This window comes from Paralichthys olivaceus, chromosome 4 (assembly GCF_024713975.1).
Source record: "Paralichthys olivaceus isolate ysfri-2021 chromosome 4, ASM2471397v2, whole genome shotgun sequence".
In the NCBI taxonomy this organism is placed as follows: domain Eukaryota; kingdom Metazoa; phylum Chordata; class Actinopteri; order Pleuronectiformes; family Paralichthyidae; genus Paralichthys; species Paralichthys olivaceus.
This window is the reverse complement of record NC_091096.1, coordinates 5,478,766-5,503,617: the sequence shown is the minus strand read 5'-3', so window position 1 is coordinate 5,503,617 and position 24,852 is coordinate 5,478,766. Positions and strand designations below refer to the sequence as shown.

General features: G+C 41.8%; 1 protein-coding gene across 2 annotated transcripts; it reads left to right on the top strand.

Annotated features, from left to right (window-relative positions):
• Nucleotides 1–3,268: 3,268 nt before the first annotated feature.
• Nucleotides 3,269–24,318, top strand: gak (cyclin G associated kinase). Of its 2 annotated transcripts, XM_020099331.2 has the most exons (30): nucleotides 3,278–3,655; nucleotides 8,025–8,086; nucleotides 8,494–8,553; nucleotides 9,316–9,430; nucleotides 9,946–10,088; nucleotides 10,208–10,333; nucleotides 11,068–11,157; nucleotides 11,389–11,524; nucleotides 11,824–11,936; nucleotides 13,783–13,861; nucleotides 14,822–14,939; nucleotides 15,836–15,844; nucleotides 16,775–16,824; nucleotides 16,984–17,132; nucleotides 17,300–17,422; nucleotides 17,533–17,666; nucleotides 17,776–17,970; nucleotides 18,079–18,196; nucleotides 18,331–18,410; nucleotides 18,582–18,775; nucleotides 18,910–19,071; nucleotides 19,249–19,415; nucleotides 19,532–19,775; nucleotides 19,876–20,070; nucleotides 20,341–20,478; nucleotides 20,579–20,665; nucleotides 20,770–21,021; nucleotides 21,301–21,449; nucleotides 21,654–21,830; nucleotides 21,921–24,318. In XM_020099331.2, exons 1-30 carry the CDS (start codon nucleotides 3,514–3,516, stop codon nucleotides 22,020–22,022), a joined length of 3,909 nt encoding a protein of 1,302 aa, XP_019954890.2. In that variant the 5' UTR covers nucleotides 3,278–3,513; the 3' UTR covers nucleotides 22,023–24,318. The 2 variants fall into 2 exon arrangements, with proteins under 2 accessions (XP_019954891.2, XP_019954890.2); XM_020099332.2 differs by lacking the exon at nucleotides 15,836–15,844 and having other exon boundaries at nucleotides 3,269–3,655.
• The last annotated feature ends 534 nt before the right edge of the window (nucleotides 24,319–24,852 follow it).

Here is a 24,852-nt window from a genome sequence, read left to right as displayed (position 1 = left end):
CTGTTGTAAATTTGTCATAATGACTACACCTGACCTTTAGATAACACTGTATTATATCTGTAAATCTTAATTAATATGACATCAGATCCTCTCCCCCTGTTTAGTCATTTATTATCCCAGGTTGGAAACGTGACTTGCAGTCGGGAGCAAAGGATGAAACAACACAACAGTATAGTACTAAAAAAAACTTCATATGTACATGAAATACAAAAGTACAGATGTGCTTATAAAATGTCTCAACACACTTTAGAGACAGTAATGGTGTAAATGATTATGCCTAGATAATATATAAATAACACAAATGAACTGATTTACTAAATGGTTACTTTAGTGGAATATCAGAGTCGTCTCTCTACAAGCTTTAAAAGTCTCTGTCAGCTTTGTACACCTAGATTTAGACGCGCTAACCCATTTCTCCTGGCAGATCCTCTCTAGCTGCCCCAGATTGGATTGGAAGCGTCTGTGACCGTCGGGCCAGCTCCAGATGTCAAAGTGGTTTAAGATTGACACTCCGAGACAGATCACAGCAGCTTGTCTTGGCTGTTAACTGTCAGTGTGGCAGCGCTGAAAGGTGAAGCATCGCCCCCGGTCCCAGGTCCTGCTCCCTCCCTGTATTTGGCTGCATTCATCTTCCCCTCAATTCTGACCAGTATCTCTGTTACTGCCACCACAGAAGCATGATACTGTGAAGAGCTTGAAATAATATTTTACACCCTTGCACTATAGCTATATAATATGATGGTCGGCAAAGAGTTTATTTGATTTCATGGCTTTTTTTTAACCTAACATAGAGTATGAATTTTGGGACCTGGACACATATGAAAGGAAGGTTAAAGCAAACAGGATGCAGTTAGGACCAGCACAACGAAGGGTCTACATTTAAAGAATTAAACGCTAGATTTGAAAATATTTAAAACGTGTTTTCATTTTGTCATTATGGGTTATTGACTGTTTGTTGATTACAATTTTAGAACACAATATAGTCACTTCAGAATAGTTCCTGAAGCCACTGTTAAATGCTCCGGCCTCCTCTGGGATAAACCTGATTGTTGCTGATAGGACACTGACTTGAACTGGAATAAACTCTGGCTTCACTCCACAGCAAGTGACTGTTTTATCTGTTTATTTTGGCTTTGCCTCCACATGAGCTCATTTGTCCTGCAGTCCGGCCAAAACTCACATTTTGAAACAAGCAGTAGCTGCATCTGACAGCTTCTTCATTGAAGTCTCTTCCTGTGACAGCCGCTGGCTGGATCCTGTGAGGGACAGCGCTTAAAGGCGACCGGCCCCAGTGCGGCCCTGCACTGATCGGTCTGGCAAATCAAATTCCATTCAAAAATTAAATTAAATAAAGAACTTAAAGGTACGTGTGTAGAATCTTGTGATAACTAGTGTTGAAGTTGCATGTTGCAGCTGAACACCCCTCACCTCACCCTCTCCTTGAGCAAGGCACCGAACCCCCCAATTGCTCCCGGGGCTCCTTCATGGCTGCTCACTGCTCCGTGTGGTCACTGTGTGTATTGTGTTCCATGTGTGTCCGCTGTGTTCACACGGATGGGTTAAATGCAGAGGTCGAATTTCCCCATGTTGCATGTAGTGCTGTGTGTGCATGATTGTGTGGGACAATAAAAAGGAATCTTAATCCTTTATCTTAATCTAAAAATCTCAAAAGGTGTTTAGTTTGTCCAGTCTGGACTAATGTAAAAAACATGGCGGCCTCCGTAGAGAGGGTCCCCGCAATGTAAATATAAAGTATTTGAATATAAAGGGCCTTTTCTGAGGTAAAGAAAACTACAATTCATACAATTTAGAAGAAACGAACTACTGAAAACATCATGAGGATTATTCTACATTACATTTCTGCCAATAGTTCCCTTTCACCTAAATCTTACACACTGGACCTTTAAAACTCACCTTAAAGTTGCACATCTGAGTGAAGTCAGTGAACGAAGTTGAAAAGTCTGCTGAGCCAGTTTGTGACTCCTCAGTTAAAAGATTTAAACTCCTTTTTGAGATTTCAGGTGAGGCCTTGAGGTGAGGCCTTTGCAGTTTCCCTCCAAAAGCTACTTCCTTATCTAGTTCCTCATTTCCTAAAAAAAATGTATTGTCTAAATCCAGGGAAGTTGAATGCATCACATTAAAATTTTGCTTTATCTAAAATACGCGTGCCTCCTTCTCCAACAATGGCTGTTAAATCCTCACTGAGTTAAAATAGAAATACTGCTGCTGGTCCAGATGCTGTGGTGCGCACTCCTCTCCACAGGGAGGCGCCATCATGAGCTTTTACTCTTCCGTGGTTAAAGGTGGAGAGGCGCGATTAGTCCAGAGCAGGACTCGATCTGATTGGCTGAACAGAATCAGTTGGCGGGGCCTGGGGGGCGTGTCGTGAATTGAAGGTGTCCATAGATTACTTTATTGAAAACACAAGAAATACAATGACAGCCAATGATATTCTAAATACACAACACAGGCATGCAAATACACAAGGTGCAGTGGAAGTACACTTAAAATACCACACTACTGTGCAAAGAATGGTGGTAATAACATAATGATGAGATGAGGATCATGTCAATAACGATGTCAATGTTAATAATAATAAAAATGTACATTCTACATACTAATGATAATGTACAGTGATAAAATAATAATAAAAACAACAACAACAATAATAATAATGATAATAATAATGATGATGATGATGATAATAATAATAATCGTCTTTACAGAATTATCATTTTCGGTCACAGTTACTTTTTGTCTGTTGAAATTGCTGTTTTCAACTGGGCTCCTAACATAAAGGATGTCTCTTTACTTTAACACAATATCTTGGTTTATTTTGGTTTTGGTAACAAGATGCAAGATCTCATCAGAGGCTCACTGGGCCATCAACAACTGACGGCACACACTATATTTATATTATACATTATATCTATATTGTATGTATGTATATGTATGTACATACTAGTTTGAATATATTATCATGCTAGTCATAAATACACAAATACTTAATAACTATCTATGTATATTCATATTGTTTATAAAGTGTTTTTAAAAGATATTATTTATAATTACATTTATCATAACATGCTTATTGAATCCACTTAATAATGTCTCATTAATAATCACTGTATAAACGAGGGTATAAGTGTTAGATGACATTATTATTACACATGATTAGTGAATAAAGTTTTGGAGATAAGTGTGTGTTCCACCACTTTCTTATATTTTCGGGAACATTTTGTTTCCTCGTCACATGACTGATTCTTGTCTCTGCGTCATCGCTCCTCCCGGAAGTCAGCAGCTTCGGGCAGATGGTGGCGGCCTCGGTGCAGGAAGAGGATGTTTGTTTCCAGTGGAGGAATAATATCAGCTGATTCCAGCTCTTTTTAACAGAGTTAAACCACCGAACAGTTTTTCTGCGGAGCTCCCTGGGATCACCCCCCCCCCCTCCTCCCTGTTCCCTGTGCAGAAGCCCGGCTCCTGTGCGGCTGAAGCGCTGCGCTGCTGGAGAAGATGTCCCTGTTCCAGTCGGCACTGGATTTCCTCGCCGGGCCCGGCTCGTCCGGAGGCGCCAGCCGGGACCAGAATGACTTCGTCGGACAAGTGGTGGAGCTCGGTGACTTGAAACTGAGGATCAGGAGGGTGATCGCAGAAGGTGAGGCGGTGAACCTCCGATCGAAATGTGGATAACGTCCTGCGGCGGCTAGCCATGCTAGGCTAGCCGGAGTGGCTAACAGGCTAACCTCCATTGGTTGTCAGGGGGAGAAGAAGAAAAAACAGCGTTAGCAAGTGCAGAGCTGTGAGTCACCAAGTAAACAAGGTGGATTCATTGGTTAGTGATCGACTGATGGTTTGGTTTCGTGTTTTCAGATTGTGCAGTACAGACAACTTTAACTTTCTCGCTGCTTGCTAACGCTGTGGAGCTTTGAGTAAAGTCGTGAATGTACGTTAGGTTTCACTTTACTGGAATACCAACACCCAACCTGTTGTTAGGAGCTCTCTTCAATCAGCAGCATCTTCCCTGGAAGCAAGACTTTGTTGTTTCTCAGGGAGAGATCATCCTGACAGGGACAAACAGGAAGTAGTGTTGTTTGAAAACTCTCACCAGCCATGACAGTCAACTGCTGCTGTTACCAAAACACAGAAAGTAAATAACACAAGCAGGCAAAGCATCTGCAGATCTGTTGGATTTCTTGGGCCAGTTCTCCTCCTCCTTCTCCTCCTCCTCCTCCTTCTCCTCCTGATAACCTCCTTTTTGAGCCAGCTAGAGAGATTTATTTTGATGATCCCAAACTGGGAATTTCCTGAAAATAAACTCATGATCGACAACATGTCCTTAATTGTTTTGGTCTTGGGATGGACAGCATGGGGACAGTCGTCTTTTTTCCTATGTGACCTGAACTTTAATGCCACCTCACTTGAAACAGGGTTTATACATCATGTATTATACAATAATAATAGTAATGCATAACTACAGCTACAAAGATTGGCTGATGCCAATACTATATGTTCAGGAGTAAAACCATTTCATTATCATAGGAGGAACACACAAATATAAAAATATAACATGCACATCTTTTCTGGATTGTTCCTTTTTGGAATTGAGTTTTGGGCCATATTGTTTAAATCAATAGGATAGAGTCAAGTGTGAAAAGAGGAGGGGAGCTGAACTAGCATGTGGTCTCTGCAGGAAGACTCTAAACTGGATTTGGATTGTACGTCAACAATGCATTTTTTATTCTGTAGAATAAAATATCATATTGGCAAACATAAATGCAGATAACTGACCAATAGCAGCTGGTTTTATCTGCCCACTGATAAATCGGTTGAGCTCTAGTGCATGTGTATAGATTTATCTCTGTAGCGTAGCCACTATTTTCAGCAGCATTGGTTTGAAATGATGTGTTTGAGTCTGAATCTGAAATAGAAGCCTGTATTTGTCTTTGTGCATCGACTCTGGTTGCAGGAGATGTGTAAACCCACAGGTCAGGTTTCTGCTCTCAGGCAGCAAACACCGATTCTTGCCCTCAATGCAAAGTTACAAGTTGGCAAGACGGTCTTGCAGCTATACTACACCATGTGGTTAGTCACTCAGCCATAGTGGTGGTGGAACAGACAGTACATGTTTAATGTAAATGTTTATTTAGGTTGTTGTTGATTGAAAAATACTAATTAAATCAAGTGTAACCACCAACACATGATTTAACCACTAGTATTTTCAACCACAAAATTGTGGTCTGGCATTACCTGTGAGCCCACTTTGTTCAAACGAAGTACTCTTACAGTGTTAATAACATGGTCAGGCCAGTAAGTCAGAGTTCAACACATCCTAAAAAATATAAATGCAGCTAACTCTTATTTATTTGTGATTGTTAACAGCTCTAAGACAAAGCTGACCGTTGTTACACTCACTTTGAATTTGCCTTCACAACTAACTGATGGGTTTTCAGGTAATTTACTTTGTGGACATGAAACTGTTTTGTATTGAAGACGTTGGCAGGATAAGCTTCTTTTTTTGGCAGCAAGTAATGTCCCTTTGAAAAACTAGCATCTCAGTCCACATTACTATCGAGGAAATCGATCAGAAGGAGGTTGTTGCTCTGAGCCGTGGCTCTGGCTCTGTTTTCAATGATTTCATGTTGTTGGTTGTCAGGTTTATCCACTGGATTACATGGCTGAACAAACATGTTCATTTCCTTTTGTTTATCTTTCTTGTCCTGAAACCTCTTTTCAAATATCTGGAGGAGTTTTGCTCCCCCTTCACAGCAGACCTTTTGTTTTTACAGAGAAGTAGAATGCATGAATTTCACTCACTTTTGTTCTAGCAGCTTTGCAGCGGTAACAAGAGTCTCCTTCACAAACTCTCCCACTGAGCAAGTTTTCTAAACTATCGGCTCGCTCACCACAGAACATTGTCTCTGTCCGATTGCAGACTTGTGAAAGCTGTTTTTTGGGCACAGAGCGAAACATTCAGCTTCTACTTTCATTTTCCTGAGAAGCGCCCTGATACTACAATGACACGCAACAGTCACCTGTCACATGTCATTCCTGACAAAAGCTTGTTTGTGTGTGTGTTTGATTCACTCTGTCTTGCAGGCTGAATATGGCCTGGGCCGTTCTACATCCCTAAATTAAATGATTGGCATAACTTCCTGAAGATAGACTATCAACTGATTGTTTCTGCACTGATTCCCGTCTAATCAACAGTATAATCACACTGCTGTGATTGCAAATCCTCAGCTATGGTTAAAGGAAACACAAAAGACTTCAAACCAGAGCAGAACAGAACGATTGCCTTGTTAAAACTCCTGTCCTGGTTTTTGAAAGGTTTCTTTGTCGTGTTCTGTCACCAAGATCTTTGGTGACGGGAAAATACAAAGACCCCCTTTATAAGTGATGGTTGTCATCTAGTATTACTGAGCAAAGTTTCACAGACTCAGTCCTCTTCAGGTTAGAGGATGGTACCTTTAGATGAAAATAGGTTTTTAGGTACAATGATAAATCTGACTAGTTATTTGTTGTTGTTTTTGAGCAGGTGAAACAGTAGAAAACAAGGGTCTCTTTATTCAGAGCTGGCCTGGATATAAATGTCCTTAATGTTTTATTCCCCATTGATTACACATTAATTCCGCCCTAGCAACCTTTAACAACGTGGTGTATGATGAAGAGGCATCTTGCCCACATTTTTCATCATTTCTATTGGAATGGCCTGGTAAGTGGAGCAGAGGAAATTGAGCTTTTCAGGTTTCATTCCTTTGCACAGAACAGAGTGAGACATGTGATCCTCACTGGGACAGGTAGGCCTGCTCAAAGCAAAGTCAGTGATTTTGCTCATAAATGTTCCTGTAATGGACAAGAGACGATGCAGTGAGTTGATTGCTGACTTGAATCCTTCCACCGCAGTTTGTCATGTAGAATATTCATTGTTAATTATTGAATTATTGAATTATTAACGGCCCGTCGATGCAGATGACCGCCCACCCTGAGTCTGGTTCTGTGTTTGCTCTCTTTTGGTTTTTCTCTGCAATATTGTAATATTGGTCTCTTTGTTATATGGTTTGTTAAATTAAAAAAAAATTTTTTTACATCATCCAAACAGAAATCCCCAATGTATGTGAGCGTGAGGTTACTGGTTTGAATCATGGTCAAGTTAAAATTCAGGACCGGCTGAATAAAAGTAACTGCTCCCTTCCCTTGGTAAATAAAGCGTTTGGGTCTTGAGTTTCTTCCTTTAAGTTTGCAGAGAGGTTCTCAAAGTTAGGCTGGTAGTTGATTTACTCATCACTATGGTAACCCTGCCATGTTCTTGTTCGGTCTGCACACGTACCAGCACACACAGCTCCTTGTTCACCAATCTCAGTGACTTGCATCCAGAAATTGTGTTACTCTCTTTTCTTTGACGTCTGACAAATTCCCTGTGTGGGATCAGTAAAGTTCATTTGAAATGATTTCCTCCATAAAATCCCATCGCAGTGTGGTGTCTGTTTCAGCTCTTAGTGTTTCTGTGGAAAACTGATCAAACCAACACTTGGCACGTCAACACCAGTTCAGGTTTCAACCACACCCTCAGTGAAAAGTCAAGACTCAGCCGGGCTTAGAGCTGGCCTGAGGTTGAGTGGTGTGAGCTTGTGGCAGAGATATTGTGATTGTCGTGTGGTGTTCTTGAGCAAGGCACTTCATCTCCAATTCCTATCATGTGGCTGTGCAGTGACCCACAGCAAGGAAGGTGATAGCTGGTATTATATCAGTGTGTAGTCAGTATTCATTTAGAGAGTGGTTATTGTACTTGGCAGCTTCTAGGTTGGAATCAGGGTGATGCCGATCTCTGTTGTTCTACAGTAAATTAATTCAGTATCCTGTGGTTGGTGGCAAGTGTCACATCCCGCTATGCATCACATCTGGTCTTCAATACACTGAATATTGATTGATGATTATTTTTCATTTTAAGAGCTTAAGGGCCGCACGTAATATCTGTGCAAGTGTAAACATTGTTAATTACACTCTGCTCTCTCGCTTTTTCTCAGGTGGATTTGCCTTTGTGTATGAAGCCCAGGACATGAGCAGTGGCAAAGACTACGCTCTCAAGGTAAGATAAAGTTGTACCCACACAGCAGATAAATGTCTATATATGATGCAATGAATCAGGAACATTAGCTCCAGCAACAATGATTCTACAATATAAAAAGTCCCAGCTGTCAATCATTTTCAAATTAATATTCAAGCAAACGTCAATGTGGTAAGAACTACCTCAAGAACTACCTAAAGAACTACCTCAAGAACTACTTAAAGAACTACCTCAAGAACTACCTCAAGAACTACCTAAAGAACTACTTAAAGAACTACCTAAAGAACTACTTAAAGAACTACCTAAAGAACTACCTAAAGAACTACCTAAAGAACTACCTAAAAAGGACGGAACCACCTTTGGGAAAAATGTATTGAAGTGTACTTTGACATTGACACAATTGGCCTGTGCGTGTTCTTTTCTTTCAGAGGCTTTTGTCAAATGAGGAGGAGAAGAACAAGGAAATCATACAGGAAGTCTGCTTCATGGTATCCACTATCATTTTCAGGCATCTGTGAAAAGACACTTTGTTTTCTTTGGATTGCCAACGAGCATTTCAGTTTCAATACACAGCTGCAGGTGAAATGTGACAAAGTTCAACTCTAACCCATGACTTTAGACTGTGTGGCACATAAATGCTGCCATCACTACTTTTTATTGGCAATAATTAACAATGCCAAAATGTGTGACTGAAGAACTAATATATCCTGAGTGTTAATCTTCATAATAAGCACTCTGTGTATGTGTTGCTGTCTTTAAAAGCTCGGCATTTCTGAATCTTGCATGAGAAAACATGAATGAGTGATCCATCCATTGTATTTCAGCTAAAAACTGCTGCAGTGTCTCTTGTTCTGTTGTGCAATGATTGCTTCGGCTGTGGTCATTGTGGAGACACATTCCTGGATCCATTGCAACAGTTGTGTTTTCAGAGCTTAAATATTTGCCCAACGTTTGATGTCTTCAATGCTGATAAGACAGAAAAATAAGCTCTAAAATCCCCAGTGAAATCTTCCTGTCACTGAACTACAATCTCTTTCTGATTGCACTGCTGGACTAAGTTTTCGACTAGAACTGTTTATTCAGAGGCTATGTGTGCATTGTGAATAGATCAGATATTTGTACTGTCTCTTTGCTTGTGATTTCTGTTAAAGTTTCTGAATTGAAGGACCTATATATATATATGTTAGTACTAACAGATGCAGCAGTAGGTGTGTTTATCCTGTATGTTCCTTGACCTGTTTGCCCCATAGAAAAAGCTGTCAGGTCATCCCAACATGGTTCAGTTCTGTTCTGCTGCCTCCATCAGCAAAGAGGAGTCAGACACCGGACAGGCCGAGTTCCTCATCCTCACTGAGCTGTGTAAAGGTAAACACACACACACACACACACACAGACACTTCTAGTTTCTCAATATCTGTTTCTTTACTACCTCTTTCTGTCTTATTACATCACTTCTGAGTCAGTGCTTACTCATTCAATAGACTAAAGAGCCGTAAATCTGACCAGTCACTTCGGCTTCCTAGTAACTGACTGAAATTATTTTGTAATGAAACAGCTTCCTGTCTGTGGCCTTTAACTTCCTGCTTCCTTTCTTTTCATTTTTATTCAACAGTTTTCTAGCTTTACAAGCAAACAGCAACTCTTTGCTTCCTCCAGTAAATTGTGTAATAATTCTATTCAAACATTTATGTAATGTGGAAAAGCACATTTTAATCCCATTTACCTATTTTATTTCATGATCCAATGCTTCCCCTTTTGTTTATAATGAAATGTTTTCTTTAAATTCATCAGACCCATTACAATCAACACGAGCAAGGGTTACTTTCACTTTGCCTCACGGCCTTTCATTGATTCGTGTGTTGGTATCTGTTCTGCCTCAGGTCAGCTGGTGGACTTTATAAAGCGAGTAGAGGAGAGGGCGCCCCTGTCATGTGACACTGTGCTGAAAGTCTTATACCAGACGTGCCGCGGCGTGCAGCACATGCACAAACAGAAACCTCCAATCATACACAGAGACCTCAAGGTTGGTCTGTCCTTGGTGAATTGTGAAGCATCCATAATATGCGGTACTCAAAAAAAATATTTGATTCAGTGCTAGTAAAAGCCCGGTTGTTGATTACACATGTGTTTGATGTGTTGCAGATTGAGAACCTCTTGATTAGTAACCAGGGCACCATCAAGCTTTGTGACTTTGGCAGCGCCACCACAGTGTCACACTACCCCGACTACAGCTGGTCGGCACAGAAGAGGTCCATGGTGGAGGATGAGGTGCGCACACGCTTCTGTTATTTCCATATTTCCATTCAAATTAGTATAATAGTTTGGGTTTTTTTTCCATCTCTGAGACAAAAGCAGAGTAAATTCATAAATATTTCACACCACACTAATGTTTTGGATGAAGCACTAAACGTTTTAAAAGAACAGTCAGTTTTCTTTTAATTTTATATTCTAAAATTTTACTAATGAAGTCTGTTCTTCAGCTTTAAGAAAAAACAACAACAGCGGTCAGTCAGTTGAGAAGTCACTGGATCAGTAAGTGAACAGGAACCAGAAACCTTTAATCGAATGAACAGCTGGAGGTTCAGGAAGGACTGATCACTCAGGTTAATTATATTAATACCAAAGCCACACACACACAGACACTCACACATCAAAGCTTTGCCACAGATGACCTCAGTATGCAGAACCCAGGAGATGTGAATTTGATAACAGGGATGTCCATCAGGGACCTATTTGCAGGCTACAAACAAGATGTTGCAGGAAATTGATTTTTATGGTAGAAGCTGTTTAGTGAACATTTTAGAAAGTTTGCTTCGCTCTTTATGTGGAAACAAGTAACAGTTTGTGTTTTCCAAATACTCAGAAGGTTCTAAAGCTTTTTCCGTAATTTAATCTTTTAATTCCACTTCAAAAAGATATCGTAGGCGAACATTTCACTTGTAGCCAAGGTTTATTGCAGTACCCCACCGTGGTCTTTATTTTGTTTTTCTATTTGCATTTAGATCACAAGGAACACAACTCCAGCGTACCGCACACCAGAGATGATCGACCTCTACTCCAACTTCCCCATCAACGAGAAACAGGACATCTGGGTCAGAACTCTTTTTTCCCTAATCAGTTGTTTCTGATTCAGGACTAACACAATAACTTTTAAAGGTTTTTAGAGACTAATTGTGCATCTTTATCAGAGAGTTAGTTTATCCTGTTTTGTGTTATTTGCTCTGATTATGTTTTATCATTTACTTCATTTTGCTTGTACTCATGAAGAAATGGATTTGGAGAATTTATATATTTTCTGTGTTCTTTCTGCTCTTCCACCATAGGCCCTCGGATGCATCCTCTACCTGTTGTGTTTTAAGCAGCACCCGTTCGAGGAGGGGGCCAAGCTGCAAATCGTGAATGGGAAATACGCCATCCCTCAGAATGACGTGAAGTACACTGTGTATCACAACCTCATACGTACGTACTGCCCGTCTCTCTGCCAGCCTGCATGTACTACTTTATTCTTGCCATTTATCCATCTATCCCTTGACCTGCAGCTGCTTCTGCATCAATTTACTTGTCACCTTTCCCGTGTTACGCATGTTTAGGATGGCACATCTAAAGTTGGCGTTAGAAACTGTAGAAATGTTATGAGAGAAATGCCAGGGCAAATTCATTTTGTTAAATTTCTAAACCAGGTCACTTAACAAGTATTATCTTTCTTGATTTTAACATTTCTTCCTTCTTTCAATGCACAACCATCTCTTCTTCTCCAGGTTCCATGTTGAAGGTGAACCCAGAGGAGCGCCTGTCCATTACAGAGTTGGTCAACCAGCTCCAGGAGATCGCAGCAGCACGCAACGTCAACCCAAAGTCTCCCATTACAGAGGTAGGTGTGAGCATTGCTGGCTGCTGTGCTGTTGTAAAAACTACGACAGCTTTTGATTTAAATTCCTTCACTTACATTACTGTAAAATTATTTCTTCAATGCCACTTAGTTTTTCCGTCATTTGCTTGTAGTCAGTGACAAATGGGTCGTGCTGTTTTGTTTTAATCAAAATCTGAACATTAATTGCTTCGTATTCTCTTGGAAATGAAGTCACAGGCTTCCGGGAAATAACAGATGTTATAGAAACACATAAATGGAGCTAGACTTTGGTCCTGGGTGTTAAATTTATCTGCCCTTCAAACCAAGAGACATTTGAAAAGCATCTAGATCAGAGAAGCACCTCTTACAATGGAATTAGGAGGGAAGTAATTCATTAATTTTGAGTGGAAGATATACTTCAATATACTTTCACAAATTGTACTTCAGCTACACAATGAGTAAGCAGGTTGATTTGCTGAGCCACAGAGTCACATTCCCATTGTCTGCCAGCCTGTTTAAGAGGGTATTGACAGGGTGACTGCACAGCTTCTTCCGCCCAGTGTGTGTAAGCGCACACGCACACTCGTACACGCTCAGATTGCTGATGTGGTTACACTGGCTAAGCTTCAAACACACACACACACACACGGTTGCAGGCACAAAGGAGTCTGTCTTCTCTCTTCCCGACTGACATGGTCTTAATGGGTCCAGAGGAACAGAGTAGACACAGAGGTGGAAAATGTGTGAACTTAAATTCAAAATAAACACAAACCCAGTACCAACATTAGTGCAGCAGAACTGTGGCTGTAAAGACAGAAAGCTTTTCTTCATTTACCACCCACAGAAGCTAATTAAGCACAATCAGATTTCAGATTTTAGCCTTGGTTTTGAAGCAGAGAATCCATCACTGACTTAACGGCCACGGCTTCTAATGATTCTTACAGCAAATCCACAAATCCTGGTACTTATCACCAAATCCTCAACTGCAGTTGTTAATATAAAGCTGATTCCAATGTCAAAAATCTCCACGTTTACACTGACTCCTATTTCCTTCGGCAACTTTCTGGTCTGCAATATAATGATATACAGATCAGTCAGTGTAGCTATACTCAGCTAAATTTCTATTTCACTTAAAAGTATAAATATTTGAGCTCTTAGTAAATTGATGCACAGAATTATTTTATATCCTAATATCTGACTAATTGGAATCCTGATAAGGCTCCCAAATATGTGCTGTGCGGAGGCAGATCTCTGATCTGATTAGGATTAAGAAGGGGTTTCCCTGCTGGACATAAGAAGATTAGAATCCTACTTCTTCTTCTCCTCCTCCTCCTCTTCTCTCTGCTGCTTCTCGGCTCAGACATATGGAGAGACAGACTGTGAGATGGAGCATTGAGGAAGAAACCAGTGAAGGAAGGGAACTAAGATGGAAGTGAAATTCTAAAAGGGAAATACTGCAGACACCCTGGAGAGGAACAGAAGCTGTGTTGCTCGTTGGAAAAGTATTTTATCCAGAGCATCAGAATTTATTTTTATGATGCTTCTACTTTTTGTAAATCTTTTGAGCCGATGATTTTACGTTCTGGGACAGAAACAAGACCTGTCGCTTGACAGATTTTTGGTTCCTCTATTTGTGGACCTTAATTTTTCAAGCAGAGTTTTTATTCTTTGCTGTGATTTCTACACTGTTATATGATATTTTAAAGAGATCTGTTTTCTGTTGCTGCTCTTGAATATCTCGGAAAAAAATCTTATGCCCTGGCTTCAAGTTTTTTTGCCCTAACAAGTGCCGTCTTGCCCACTTGTCACGATGTTGAGTACGTACTACTGTTGGCGTCCAGTGTATGACGGCTATGAATGTCTGCAGCTGCTGGAGCAGAACGGAGGTTTTGGCAACAACGGAGCTCAGCCGCCAATGCAGATCCACAACGTCCAAAACAATGCAGGTAAGGGTGTTTTGTAATTTATTTTTTCATGACGTTTGGGTTTGGTGGTTTTTTGAGAGGTTGCTGGTTTGTTTGTGTGTTATTCTGCCTCTATGTTTTGAACACAGCCTATAACCCCATAAGTGACCTCTAGAATAGATTGGTCCTGCTGCACTGACAATAACAAAATAATTCAAATTTATGACTTCAAAACAACTACGCAGCTATTTTACAAGGGCAATGAGCAAGAGACCCAGTGTCATTAAAGCTCTCTTTTTAAAACTCTTGTTAACTACCCATATCACTGAAAGTCCAGCATGACAATCACTAATCTGTTTAGTTCCCCTATGATCACCTGACTGCTGACACACACACACACACACACACACACACACACACACACACACACACACAACACTTCCTGTCTAATCAGCGCCCAGTGAGGAAACCTAAAGTTTCCCCCCCGGGGAGCAAAGGGGTCGTCATGCTCTTCAGTCAGTAGCTCAGTTTGTTTTTGTTACGATGACCTTTGGTATGTCTGAAGCATAAACACCTCCCAAAAATTCAATTTAGCAGGTTTTAGATGGTTAAATTCTGTACATGAAAAGAAAAATCAAGTTTTATGGTGTAACTTTTCTTTGGGTGAGTGTAACATGCTCATCATTTCCCGATCTATAAACCAACAGTTAACGCTGTGTGCTGTCCATTAAGAGGATTTCTGCTCTGTCGGTCAACCATCTGTCGAAAGGCAGAAAGCGTACGTCCAGACCTGAGTCATGTGCCTGTTCTTCAAACCTGATATCTGGAACCTTATTAGTTGATAAAATGCAAAACAAAAAAAATAATTCCTCCCGATGCAAATATTGCATGAGTATCTTTGTTGTCATTGTGCGATTAACTGTGTCAGTGCTTAAGCTGTGACAGGGCATGCAAATGTATGATACTTAGACTTTGCTCTATTACCTCCCACGATGTCTGCAGGCATCTATGATCCTGATCAGTCAGCCAGTGGCCTTTTTGATATCTTAAAGGGAGGAACCGAGCGCTTCCTGACCAACATAAAGGACACTTCCTCTAAGGTCATCCAATCAGTAGCCAGGTAAGATGCTCCAACCTGCTTACCATGAGTATCATGGTTGTATTTCTACACATTTGAATTAGGTCTACGGATCAGATGGCTTTAATTGCGCTTTATTCACACAACTGGACAGTATTTCTTCCAAACACGGTGTGGACAATGTTCTCTGTGGAGTTGACTAAACATTTCGTAGAGCTTCTCACGTTTTGCACTGGCTACTTTCACACACAACTCTATGTATTCCTTAATTAACCCTTTTAGTTTCACCACCTCGTTAGTACTCCTGTAAGGACGTTTGCAAATGGCATAACTATATATTTCAATTGTCAGCTGTCGTGTTTCATCAGTATCATCAAACTGAAGTGTAGAAATGCTGTTGATTCATATTATTATATACAAACTGATATAATCATTCATAATCATACCTACCCTGCCCTCAGATCTACTTTTAAAAGGAACATTTTGCTACTGTTTGAAATGTGGTTCCCTGTCATCGCTCTCTGTGCGAGGATGTAATATCATCACATCTATCTTAATGGTGTCTTCAGTCAGGACACGCGGGGTGTGACTTTGCGTACCTCGTTCCTCTTCTTCGGGGACAAATTTAGCTGTAACATCTTGTTCTTGTGATTCTCCCTAAGAACCTTATTTCAAGCTGTCTCTCTTTGACTAACCTCTGCAAGAATAAGTGGGTGGATGGTGGGAGTTTTAGTCTCCTTAATTAATTGACATATGGCTGCATATGTATTAAAGGGTTGAAAAGGTGAAGCAAAGTGTTCCTTTTATAGCCCCTCTATGTTTCATTTGGTTATATTCTCTCATCGGTTTGTTCCATTTGTTTGGTCGTTTTGTTTATTTTTGTTGTTTCTTTTCTCTGTCCCAATCCCTCATGGTCCCAATATGTGTCCATCATCTAGCAACCCCAGGTAAATATGGGTCAGTGAAGTGCATCGACTCAGGCGTTGCTCTGTGTGTTCCACCATTTGTGTTTAATTTAGAGGAAAAACCACAAAAAAACACGAAAATCACGCATTTTGTTTTTGCTGTGTCCGTCATCACAGCTTGCTGATCCTAACATCACACATTCAATAACTGAGTTGAATGAATGCAGAGGAAAAAAAGGACAGAGATATTTTTCACGTTTAGCTGTCTGGTCTGAACGAGTTACTGAGTGAATGAATGGTAGCGTAAAGGTTGTAATGTTGCTTCACCGCCTACTAAATCACCATTTCAGCAACATGTGCGTCTTCATATGTGTGCATTAACACCATAGAGATAATCATTAGAGTAACCAGCGTAGATAGATGCGTTTCTTTGCTTGGCCTACAGTTTGTTTGTCTCTACTAAATTAACCAGTAGGAATCATCCTGATTTTGTTTTGCTGCTCTCATTGTTCCCGTATGATTTAGTTTGTTGTAAAATCCAGTGTAACCTAATTTCTACCTTAATTAACTTCTCATAAGACTTAACACGATGGAACTAGTGGCAGTAATGATTCTTTTGAGTCTATTCCCATGTGACTTTAAACACCTGCTAGATGCATGAGGAAATATAAACTGAGGACTTTCTTGATCTAATTTGGGTATTTCCTGCCTTCATCTAAATCGGTTGAAATGTTGTGTGGCAGACATTTACTTCTCCAGAATGCAACATTATGGATTCAAACCCAGGGTCATATTAGTAATTCAAAGCTTTCGTGTGTTACTAAGCTTTGTGAACGGCTGTGTGTGTGCAGGCTCTTAGATTTTAGTCAAACAGTTTGATTTCCCTTTTTATTTCTAGTGTAGGTTTGTGTTTTGTTCTCTGTTGTCAACCAACTCCATTCATAATAAGTTTACTTGTATGTTCTCTTGCAGCTATGCCAAAGGGGACCTGGATATTTCTTACATCACATCTAGAATAGCAGGTAGGATTGTTACCCTCCATAAAACATACTTAGAATAATCCTGGGCCAACAGCTTGAATGAAGGGGATGTGACATATGATCTTTTTGAGTAAAGAAATACACATGTGATGTAACAGTAACACATGCTTCTCGTGTGTGTGTGTTTGTGTCTTGGTGTAGTCATGTCCTTCCCAGCAGAGGGGGTGGAGTCAGCAATAAAGAACAACATTGAGGACGTCCGTCTGTTCTTAGATTCACGTCATGCTGGTCACTACGCTGTCTACAACCTCTCCAAACGATCCTACAGGCCTTCACGATTCCACAACAGGGTATGACGCGCGTGCATGTGTGTGTGTGTGTACCTGCGTGTACCTTCCAAATCATCTCTGTGCATGAGTTGTTTGTTTACACTGAACAGTCGAGTTCTACTTTATTTACTCATGCCGCTTAATGAGATTCTTGTTATTCAGGGGTTTATCTTTATTCGTTCCTGTAGGTTTCAGAGTGTAACTGGCAGGTGCGTCGTGCCCCCAACCTCCGCAGTCTCTACAGTGTGTGTAAAAACATGCATCTATGGCTCAAACAAGACCAGAGGAACATCTGCATAGTTCACTGTCTGGTAAGTAACCTTACTAAACGGCTGATCGATGGCTCCGTCCTCCCTCATAAGGTGAAGGATAAATTCTGCAACGTCTCCTATTGTTACCTTCACCTTTTCTCTCCCTGTAGGACGGCAGGGCAGCTTCTGCAGTGGCAGTTTGCTCCTTCCTGTGTTTCTGTCGCCTCTTCACCACAGCTGAGGCTGCTGTCTACATGTTCTCAATGAAGAGATGCCCTCCTGGCATAGCACCCTCACACAAGAGGTAGAAAACACCAACATTGAAATTATACATTTTCAAGCTTTTCTCTACACCAACATATTGTGTGTTTACTTCCACTACATGATCCTGGTCTTGCTTTTAATTGTTGCAGGTATATCGAGTATATGTGTGACATGATGGCAGAGGAGCCCATCATCCCCCACAGCAAGCCCATAACAATCCGCTCCATCATCATGACACCGGTGCCGCTGTTCAACAAGCAGCGCAACGGGTGCAGGCCGTTCTGCGAAGTTTACGTTGGAGATGAGAGGGTCCTCACCACGTCACAGGAATACGACAAGATGAAGTAAGATAACGCAGACAACAGGACGCCAAACAAATTCTCGTTCATGGAGGAAATACGGCAAAAACCTGTGCTTTCAATCTTTCTAAGAAAGAGTTTTGCTCTTTTCAGGGATTTTAAGATGGAGGATGGGAGAGCGGAGATTCCCCTCAATGTGACAGTTCAAGGAGATGTACTGGTCGTGATCTACCATGCAAGATCTACACTGGGAGGGCGTCTGCAGGCCAAGGTACAAACACACACACACACTGACACACAAGCTTGACTGGAAATGAACCCACAAAAATACCAGACACGTAGCAGATATAGAATTGTAGCGTGCATTGTATATCACATTTTAAATTCCATTCTGTTTTGTTCCAGATGGCATCCATGAAAATGTTTCAGATCCAGTTCCACACAGGCTTCGTTCCCAGAAATGCGACCAATGTCAAGTTTGCCAAGTAAGTAAACATCTTCACTGCTGCAAACTTCATACTTCCTTCTTCATACCTTCAGCTATTCTAATGAGGCTGACTCTTCTGTTGTAGAAGTTGTAGAAGTACTGCCCACGTCACACTTGTACTGTGATCTCTCTGTTAACTTATTTCTCTTCTACCTGTTTGTCCCGTCAGGTACGACCTTGATGCCTGTGACATCCAGGAGAAGTATCCGGACTTGTTCCAGGTCAACTTAGACATTGAGATGGAACCCAGGGACAGACCCAGCACTAAGAGCCCACCGTGGGAGGGCTTCCAAACCAAGGGCCTCAACCCCAAAATCCTATTCTCCTCTCGCGACGAACAGCAAGAGATCCTCAGCAAATTTGGTAAGTGAGGCAGGTTCTAGGGTCAGGAGTGGTTTGATCTACTTTGTCTCTGCATCCGTTGCTCAAACCATTTTGTACAGTTTTTCTAATTCACTTCTAAATATGAACTATATATTAAACCTTATTCACTACAGGTAAACCAGAGCTGCCTCGTCAGCCAGGCTCCTCAGCATTTTATGATTCAGAGTCGTCTCAGCCGGTTCAGACTCCAGAGGGCTCCAGTGCAACAGAACCAGAATCTCCTGGGAGCACTGACCCCAACGCTAACAACTTCTTCCAGACACTGGATTGGGAAGGTACGTTCTGTCTAAAGAGGAGAGAGCTTTGCATTTTCTTTACTGCTTTAGTTTCCCCAGATAAGCTATAAGCTATAAAACATGATGTAACCTCTCTATGTACCAACTCCCTCTCTGAATGATTCCAAAGACAAAATCAATTCCTTTGAAAATACCCATCATTTGTTGTATCTGTAGATGTGAGTGGCCCCCAGGACGCCTCAGACAGTCAAGCAGGGGGATCCATGAACGAACAGGAGGACTTGAGTGATCAATCAGAGGGAGAGTCCTATTCCTACTCGGCCCCCGGTGGAGAGCCGCTTTCACGTGACCCCAGCGAACCACTATTTGATGCTGACTTTGAGGTAAGGAGGTCTTGCCTGGCTGATTATAACATCCCAGTAATACCGTTAAGCTTTATTTTCTTCCTCCGTCACTCTATTAATTTCTAATTTTTCCTGGTTTCCCTATCTCCCCCTAGACTTCCCCCCCTGAAGCCCAGGAAGCTCCTGTCGGTGGCACAGCTGATCTCTTGGGTCTCAACTCTGACCCTGAACCTCCCTCCACGTCCTCCTCCTCTGCTCCTCATCAAGGAGTCCAGGGAGGAATGAAAGCTGCGTCCAGCAACAGCAACCTCCTTAATGATCTGTTTGCACCCCCTGCTGGACAGACCGGAGCTGTGCAGGAAGACTTGTTCTTCACTGAGACCACACCAGACTCAAAACGTAAGGTTCCAGGTTTAATACTTGATGATTGCACCGTTGTTAAAATCTTCCAGGTGTCTTACATGTGTTTTCTCCCTCCCGCTCAATCTCTGTGTTGCAGCCACGGGCGACCTGTTTGATCCGTTTGGGATGGGGTCCGGCTCTGGTGTCAGCTCCAGCGTGGGTTCGTCTCGGCAGGCCTCTGGACCGGACCTGTTTGGAAACTTGTTGGGTTCTGATAGTTCGGCCACCAGCGGGTTCAGTTCAGGTCACAGTAACCCCACTCCTGCTTCCAACACCAGCCTCTTCAACCTCAGTAAGTTCGACATCACTCAGCATTAAATCCGTCACAACGGTTCAGTGTTCTTCTGCCGCTCGATTACAGACACTGACAAACCGCCCGACTGTATCTTGAAGCAACGTGATGCAACTTGTTACCTTAAAACATCAGCCTCTTTTTAACAAACACTGGAATGTGTCACATCCCTCCCTCGACTGACATTTTCTGAACATATTGTCTGATTGTGACATCTCAAAGAATCTTGAGTCTGAATCAGTGATACTTTGGTCATTTGTGTCTTTACAGATAAGCTTGTAAATGATGCCCCAAAGATGACATCCTCCGCCAGCCAGCCGGACCTGCTGAGTGGGTGGGACAGCTGGGCAGCCGGCACCAACACTGGCATAAGTAGCACAAGCAGCAAACCCAGCTACACCAACACAGGTAGGCGGAGGAACAACCAAGTTTGGGTTTGATTGTAAGTCTTCAGTGATGCTTCGAAAACTGTAAACCTCTAACTCGCACGCTGTCCCTCTGCCTGTAGCTGCTGGTATGTCGTCCATGTCAAAGGCCAAGTCTCAGACCTTTGACCCCTTTGCCGACCTCGGAAACCTGGGGAACAATCTACCAGGTAAGACTCCTGCTCAGATATTCAGTTAGCAGTCTTCCAGAAATGGAAAGTGCCCTTAAAAGACAAAACCATTGTTAACTCACTATCATTCCTCCATGTTTCAGGACCTTCTTTTAGCACGAAGGCTCCTCCCTCCTCTGCTTCCTCCTCCACCAAGCCTCAAGCCCAGCCCTGGCAGTCCGGCAGACCGGCCTCAGCCCAGAGCAAACCGTGGATGTCGGGATCAGGATCTGCACCCAAAGCATCCTCAGCATCTCAGCCTGCAGCCGCGCAGCCCACCAAGCCTAACTACAACCTCAACTTCTCTAGTGTCATCGGCGGGAGAGAGGAGAGAGGAGTCCGTGGGCCTGGATTTGGTAAGAAACCGTGAGCTGAGGGGAAGTGATTCGATGCTGGAGTTATGGATCGTGCAGAAAGCGTAGATATAATATCAACCACTTGAAAAAAGAGATTCGATGCTGCAACTCTGACATCATTTCATTCAGTTTTTTAGACGATCACAGAAGTTTATCATATTGTTTCGTCAATCTTCTCCAGAAATAACTCCTCTTGTGTAAAAGTCTGCCTGCATCTTTTTATTCAAAAGCAATTTCCTGTGCTCTCAGACTTTCCCTGTGCTGTGTTTGTACATGCAGGCCCCAAGCCGAAGGTGAAGCAGGATGATTTTGAGGACCTGCTGTCGACTCAGGGTTTTGCCTCTAAGCTTGATAAGAAGGGACCAAGGACCATAGCGGAAATGAGAAGACAGGAGATTACAAAAGACATGGATCCGCTCAAACTGCAGGTAATAAACTGAACACGTGTGGAGGACGAAAAACACACGCTGCTCAAAACACATTCCTGAGGAGATGAAATGCAGATATGAGTTTGAATCAGTTTGATCTTTAGATAAGAATCAGTCTTGATCTTCAAGTCGCTTCGTAGTGGGACAAAGTTTGCACTTGCCCTGCTAAAAAATATTAAAGTTTGTTTTATTGTCATGCTGCAGATCTTAGACTGGATCGAAGGGAAGGAGCGAAACATCCGCGCGCTGCTGTCGACGCTGCACACGGTGCTGTGGGAGGGTGAAACCCGCTGGAGGCCTGTGGGCATGGCTGACCTGGTGACACCCGACCATGTGAAGAAGTACTACAGAAAGGCTGTGCTGATCGTCCATCCAGATAAGGTACAGTATTAACACTCATTCAGCCAGGTCAGGAATAACAACAGGAGCTAATTTGAGCATTCAAGCGTTTCTCCCTCCCTCTCTCCACAGGCAACAGGCCAGCCCTATGAACACTACGCTAAGATGATCTTCATGGAATTGAACGACGCCTGGTCAGAGTTTGAGAACCAGGGATCCAAAGCACTCTTCTAAAAGTCTGGTCTGGATCCCAGCCCGGACTGGACTGGATTCGGCCTAACCAAAACAAGGGGTTAGACTGGACCAGATAAGACAGGACTGAGCCCACATTGGGCCTTAGGGGGCAAAGAGCCTCTGAGAGGTGTCCTCTCCACCATTCCCTTCACTCCCTTATTCCTTCTTTATGTTCTTCTGTTCCTACAGTCAAGGAAAAAAGACCTTTTGTTTCATGCCTGGCTGTGGTAAAAAAAAAAAAATCCTCACTGGTTATTAAAGTGCCAGTTAAATGTTGTGATCGTTCTTTAACTCACTGCCTACCTGTACGACTGCCTGAGTGGTGCTGCAAAGGACGGAGGAATGGGTGACAATCACACGAAGAAGACGCAGGGAAAGAAATAGGAAAAATATAAAGACTTTTTGGAGACGATTAACAACATAATGGTATTCCAATTAAAAACAACAAAAAAAGATTTATTTATCCCTCACTAATACATGCTGGTGATTTGGGCTGTGGCTTGTAGGTTTGTCATTTGTGCTTGGCACCTTTGCAGAAAACCAATCGTTTATTTTACTGGTAAAAAAAAAAAAAAAAGGAAATGGAAATTTTCAAACCTTGATTTAGAGTTTTGAAGCTCAGCTGCCTCAAAAAGTAACAAACATTGCTGATGAATCTTGGAACGTACCAGCCACAGCAAGTGACAGGCAGGGAAGGTCCTGAACTCTTAATGCAGAAGATCTGTGGATAAAACACGTTTAAACTTTCAAAGTGCTTCTGCTGCACCTTTTTGGGGTCAACTCTCGGTCGGGTTTGAGCCATTTCCTCTCCAGAAGGACGAGACGATTGCCTGCTGAACACTACTAGTGCTGCTTGTACCATTGCAGTTATTGCTACGCGCACACACACACACACACACACACACACACACACACACACACACACACACACACACTGCTCAGACTGATGTGAAAACCTGCATCCTCAACTCCTGACGACGGAGCTGAACTTGTTTCGGAGCCCCATATATAAACCCAAGCGGGCCGTGTGTTGTTTTTGAAGTGCTCTTTGAATTCCACCCACTTGGGCTACACCGTGTAGCGTTGTGACTGCATGCTCTCCCACACCAGACCCCCCCCACGACAGGGGGGTGGGCGTGTTTGATTTCAAACCAGGGTAGTCCAAATGGACGGTGGCTTTTTTTTTTTTTTTATTGAAGTGCTCTTTTTCTTGTAGCAGAAACTGAGTCTACCTGCGTAATATTTGCTGAGGGGCAGACGTCTCACCGCTTGTCGCTTCTGAAGCATCTCCATCACGGCCATCATTTATAACCCCCTACTCATCCTGTTTGACTCGGTAAACCCCGAGCCTCGTTCTGCGGATGGTCAGTGCATAGGACGAGATCAACAAGTGAAGGAATTAAAAGTGAACATGGTGATTTAATCTGGTTTTATATTTTTTTTTTTGGGGGGGGGGGTTCTGTGTTGAGCTTTTTGTTAGTTAATCATCACTTTGATTGTAAATATAAAAACATCATCATTATCATCCATCAAGTGGCTTTGTTGAGATTACAGCCTGTGTGCATGGGTGTGTGTGAGTCTGTGAGTGTGTGTGTTTCTGGGGTAGACAATGAAACCATTGTTAGACATGATGCTTTCCTGTCTGCGTCACAATCTTTGCTTCATTTTTTTTTTTATTGTTTCTTTCCAACTTTTGTCTTTTCTTTTATCGTTTCACATTTTACCTCATGGACCAATCGAATCACCTGTTTTCCTATTTATTATGGGTTTTTTTGGAAGTGTTGGGGCGTTATAATGACATGTATTCATGCATATTAATGGCAAAAGTAAAAGAATTGAAAATCAGATAATATATAAGTGGAATGTGCTACTAGGACAGTTGTTGGTTGATCACGGCCTCTCTTGTCGCTTTTTTCATTCCAAACCATCTATTATGAATACGAATGTGCTTTTACAAATATATATATATATATCCTCCTCTCTGTTATGTGGTATGTGTTTATCATTTCTTTTTCTTTTTTGTTTCGTTCTTTTCTGAGGTCTTTCCTTCTGTTTTGACGTTTTGCTACAATTCCAACACGAGGGGCCAGTAAAACCTAAGTAAGACGCTGGAAAATTAAAAAAAAAAAAAAAAACTGATGCTTGATATTCAGTTGTAACTCTTGACGGCGTGATCAGTATAAAGAGGGAGGCTTGTAAAACCACATACTGGCAGTGTTTACTGAACCAAATGACATCATACTAATATGAATGTAGATTTCGATGCAAAAACAAATGATTAAAACTTTTGATCTGAGTTAGTCTGGTGTTTCATTGTCCTTATCGTGATGAGCATCACCTTCACCTCTGTTATTGGTTTGTTTGATTCTTAGTTTTAGAACAGATTTCCACAAAACTTGGAAGGATGAGAGAAGAGCTGAGAAATAATGACAAATTTTGTCTTCTCTGACTTTTTAGGGAACAACTGATTGATTTTGATGAATAAAAGGCACATTTTAGTAACTTGTCTATGAGTGTGTGTAGTTTGGTGCAGCTTGATTTAGTTTGAGGGACCTGCTGGAGGTATCTGCTCTGAGTTATATACATGAATTGATTATATACAGTCATTTCTGTTCTCTGGCCTAATTCCAGTTCTGGCTTCAATCATCTTCGTGTAACATTTACTTTGTGATCAGTATGTATTCACTACGTCTCATCAGCCAATTAACTAAGCTGGGTTAGTTAATTGAAGATTGTTTAACTATTGAAGCAATACAAAAGTAAGCCCCTGACAAACAAGAGTCTGAGCTGATACAAGTTGTCATTTACTGTTATTTAGCTTGTTCTTTTC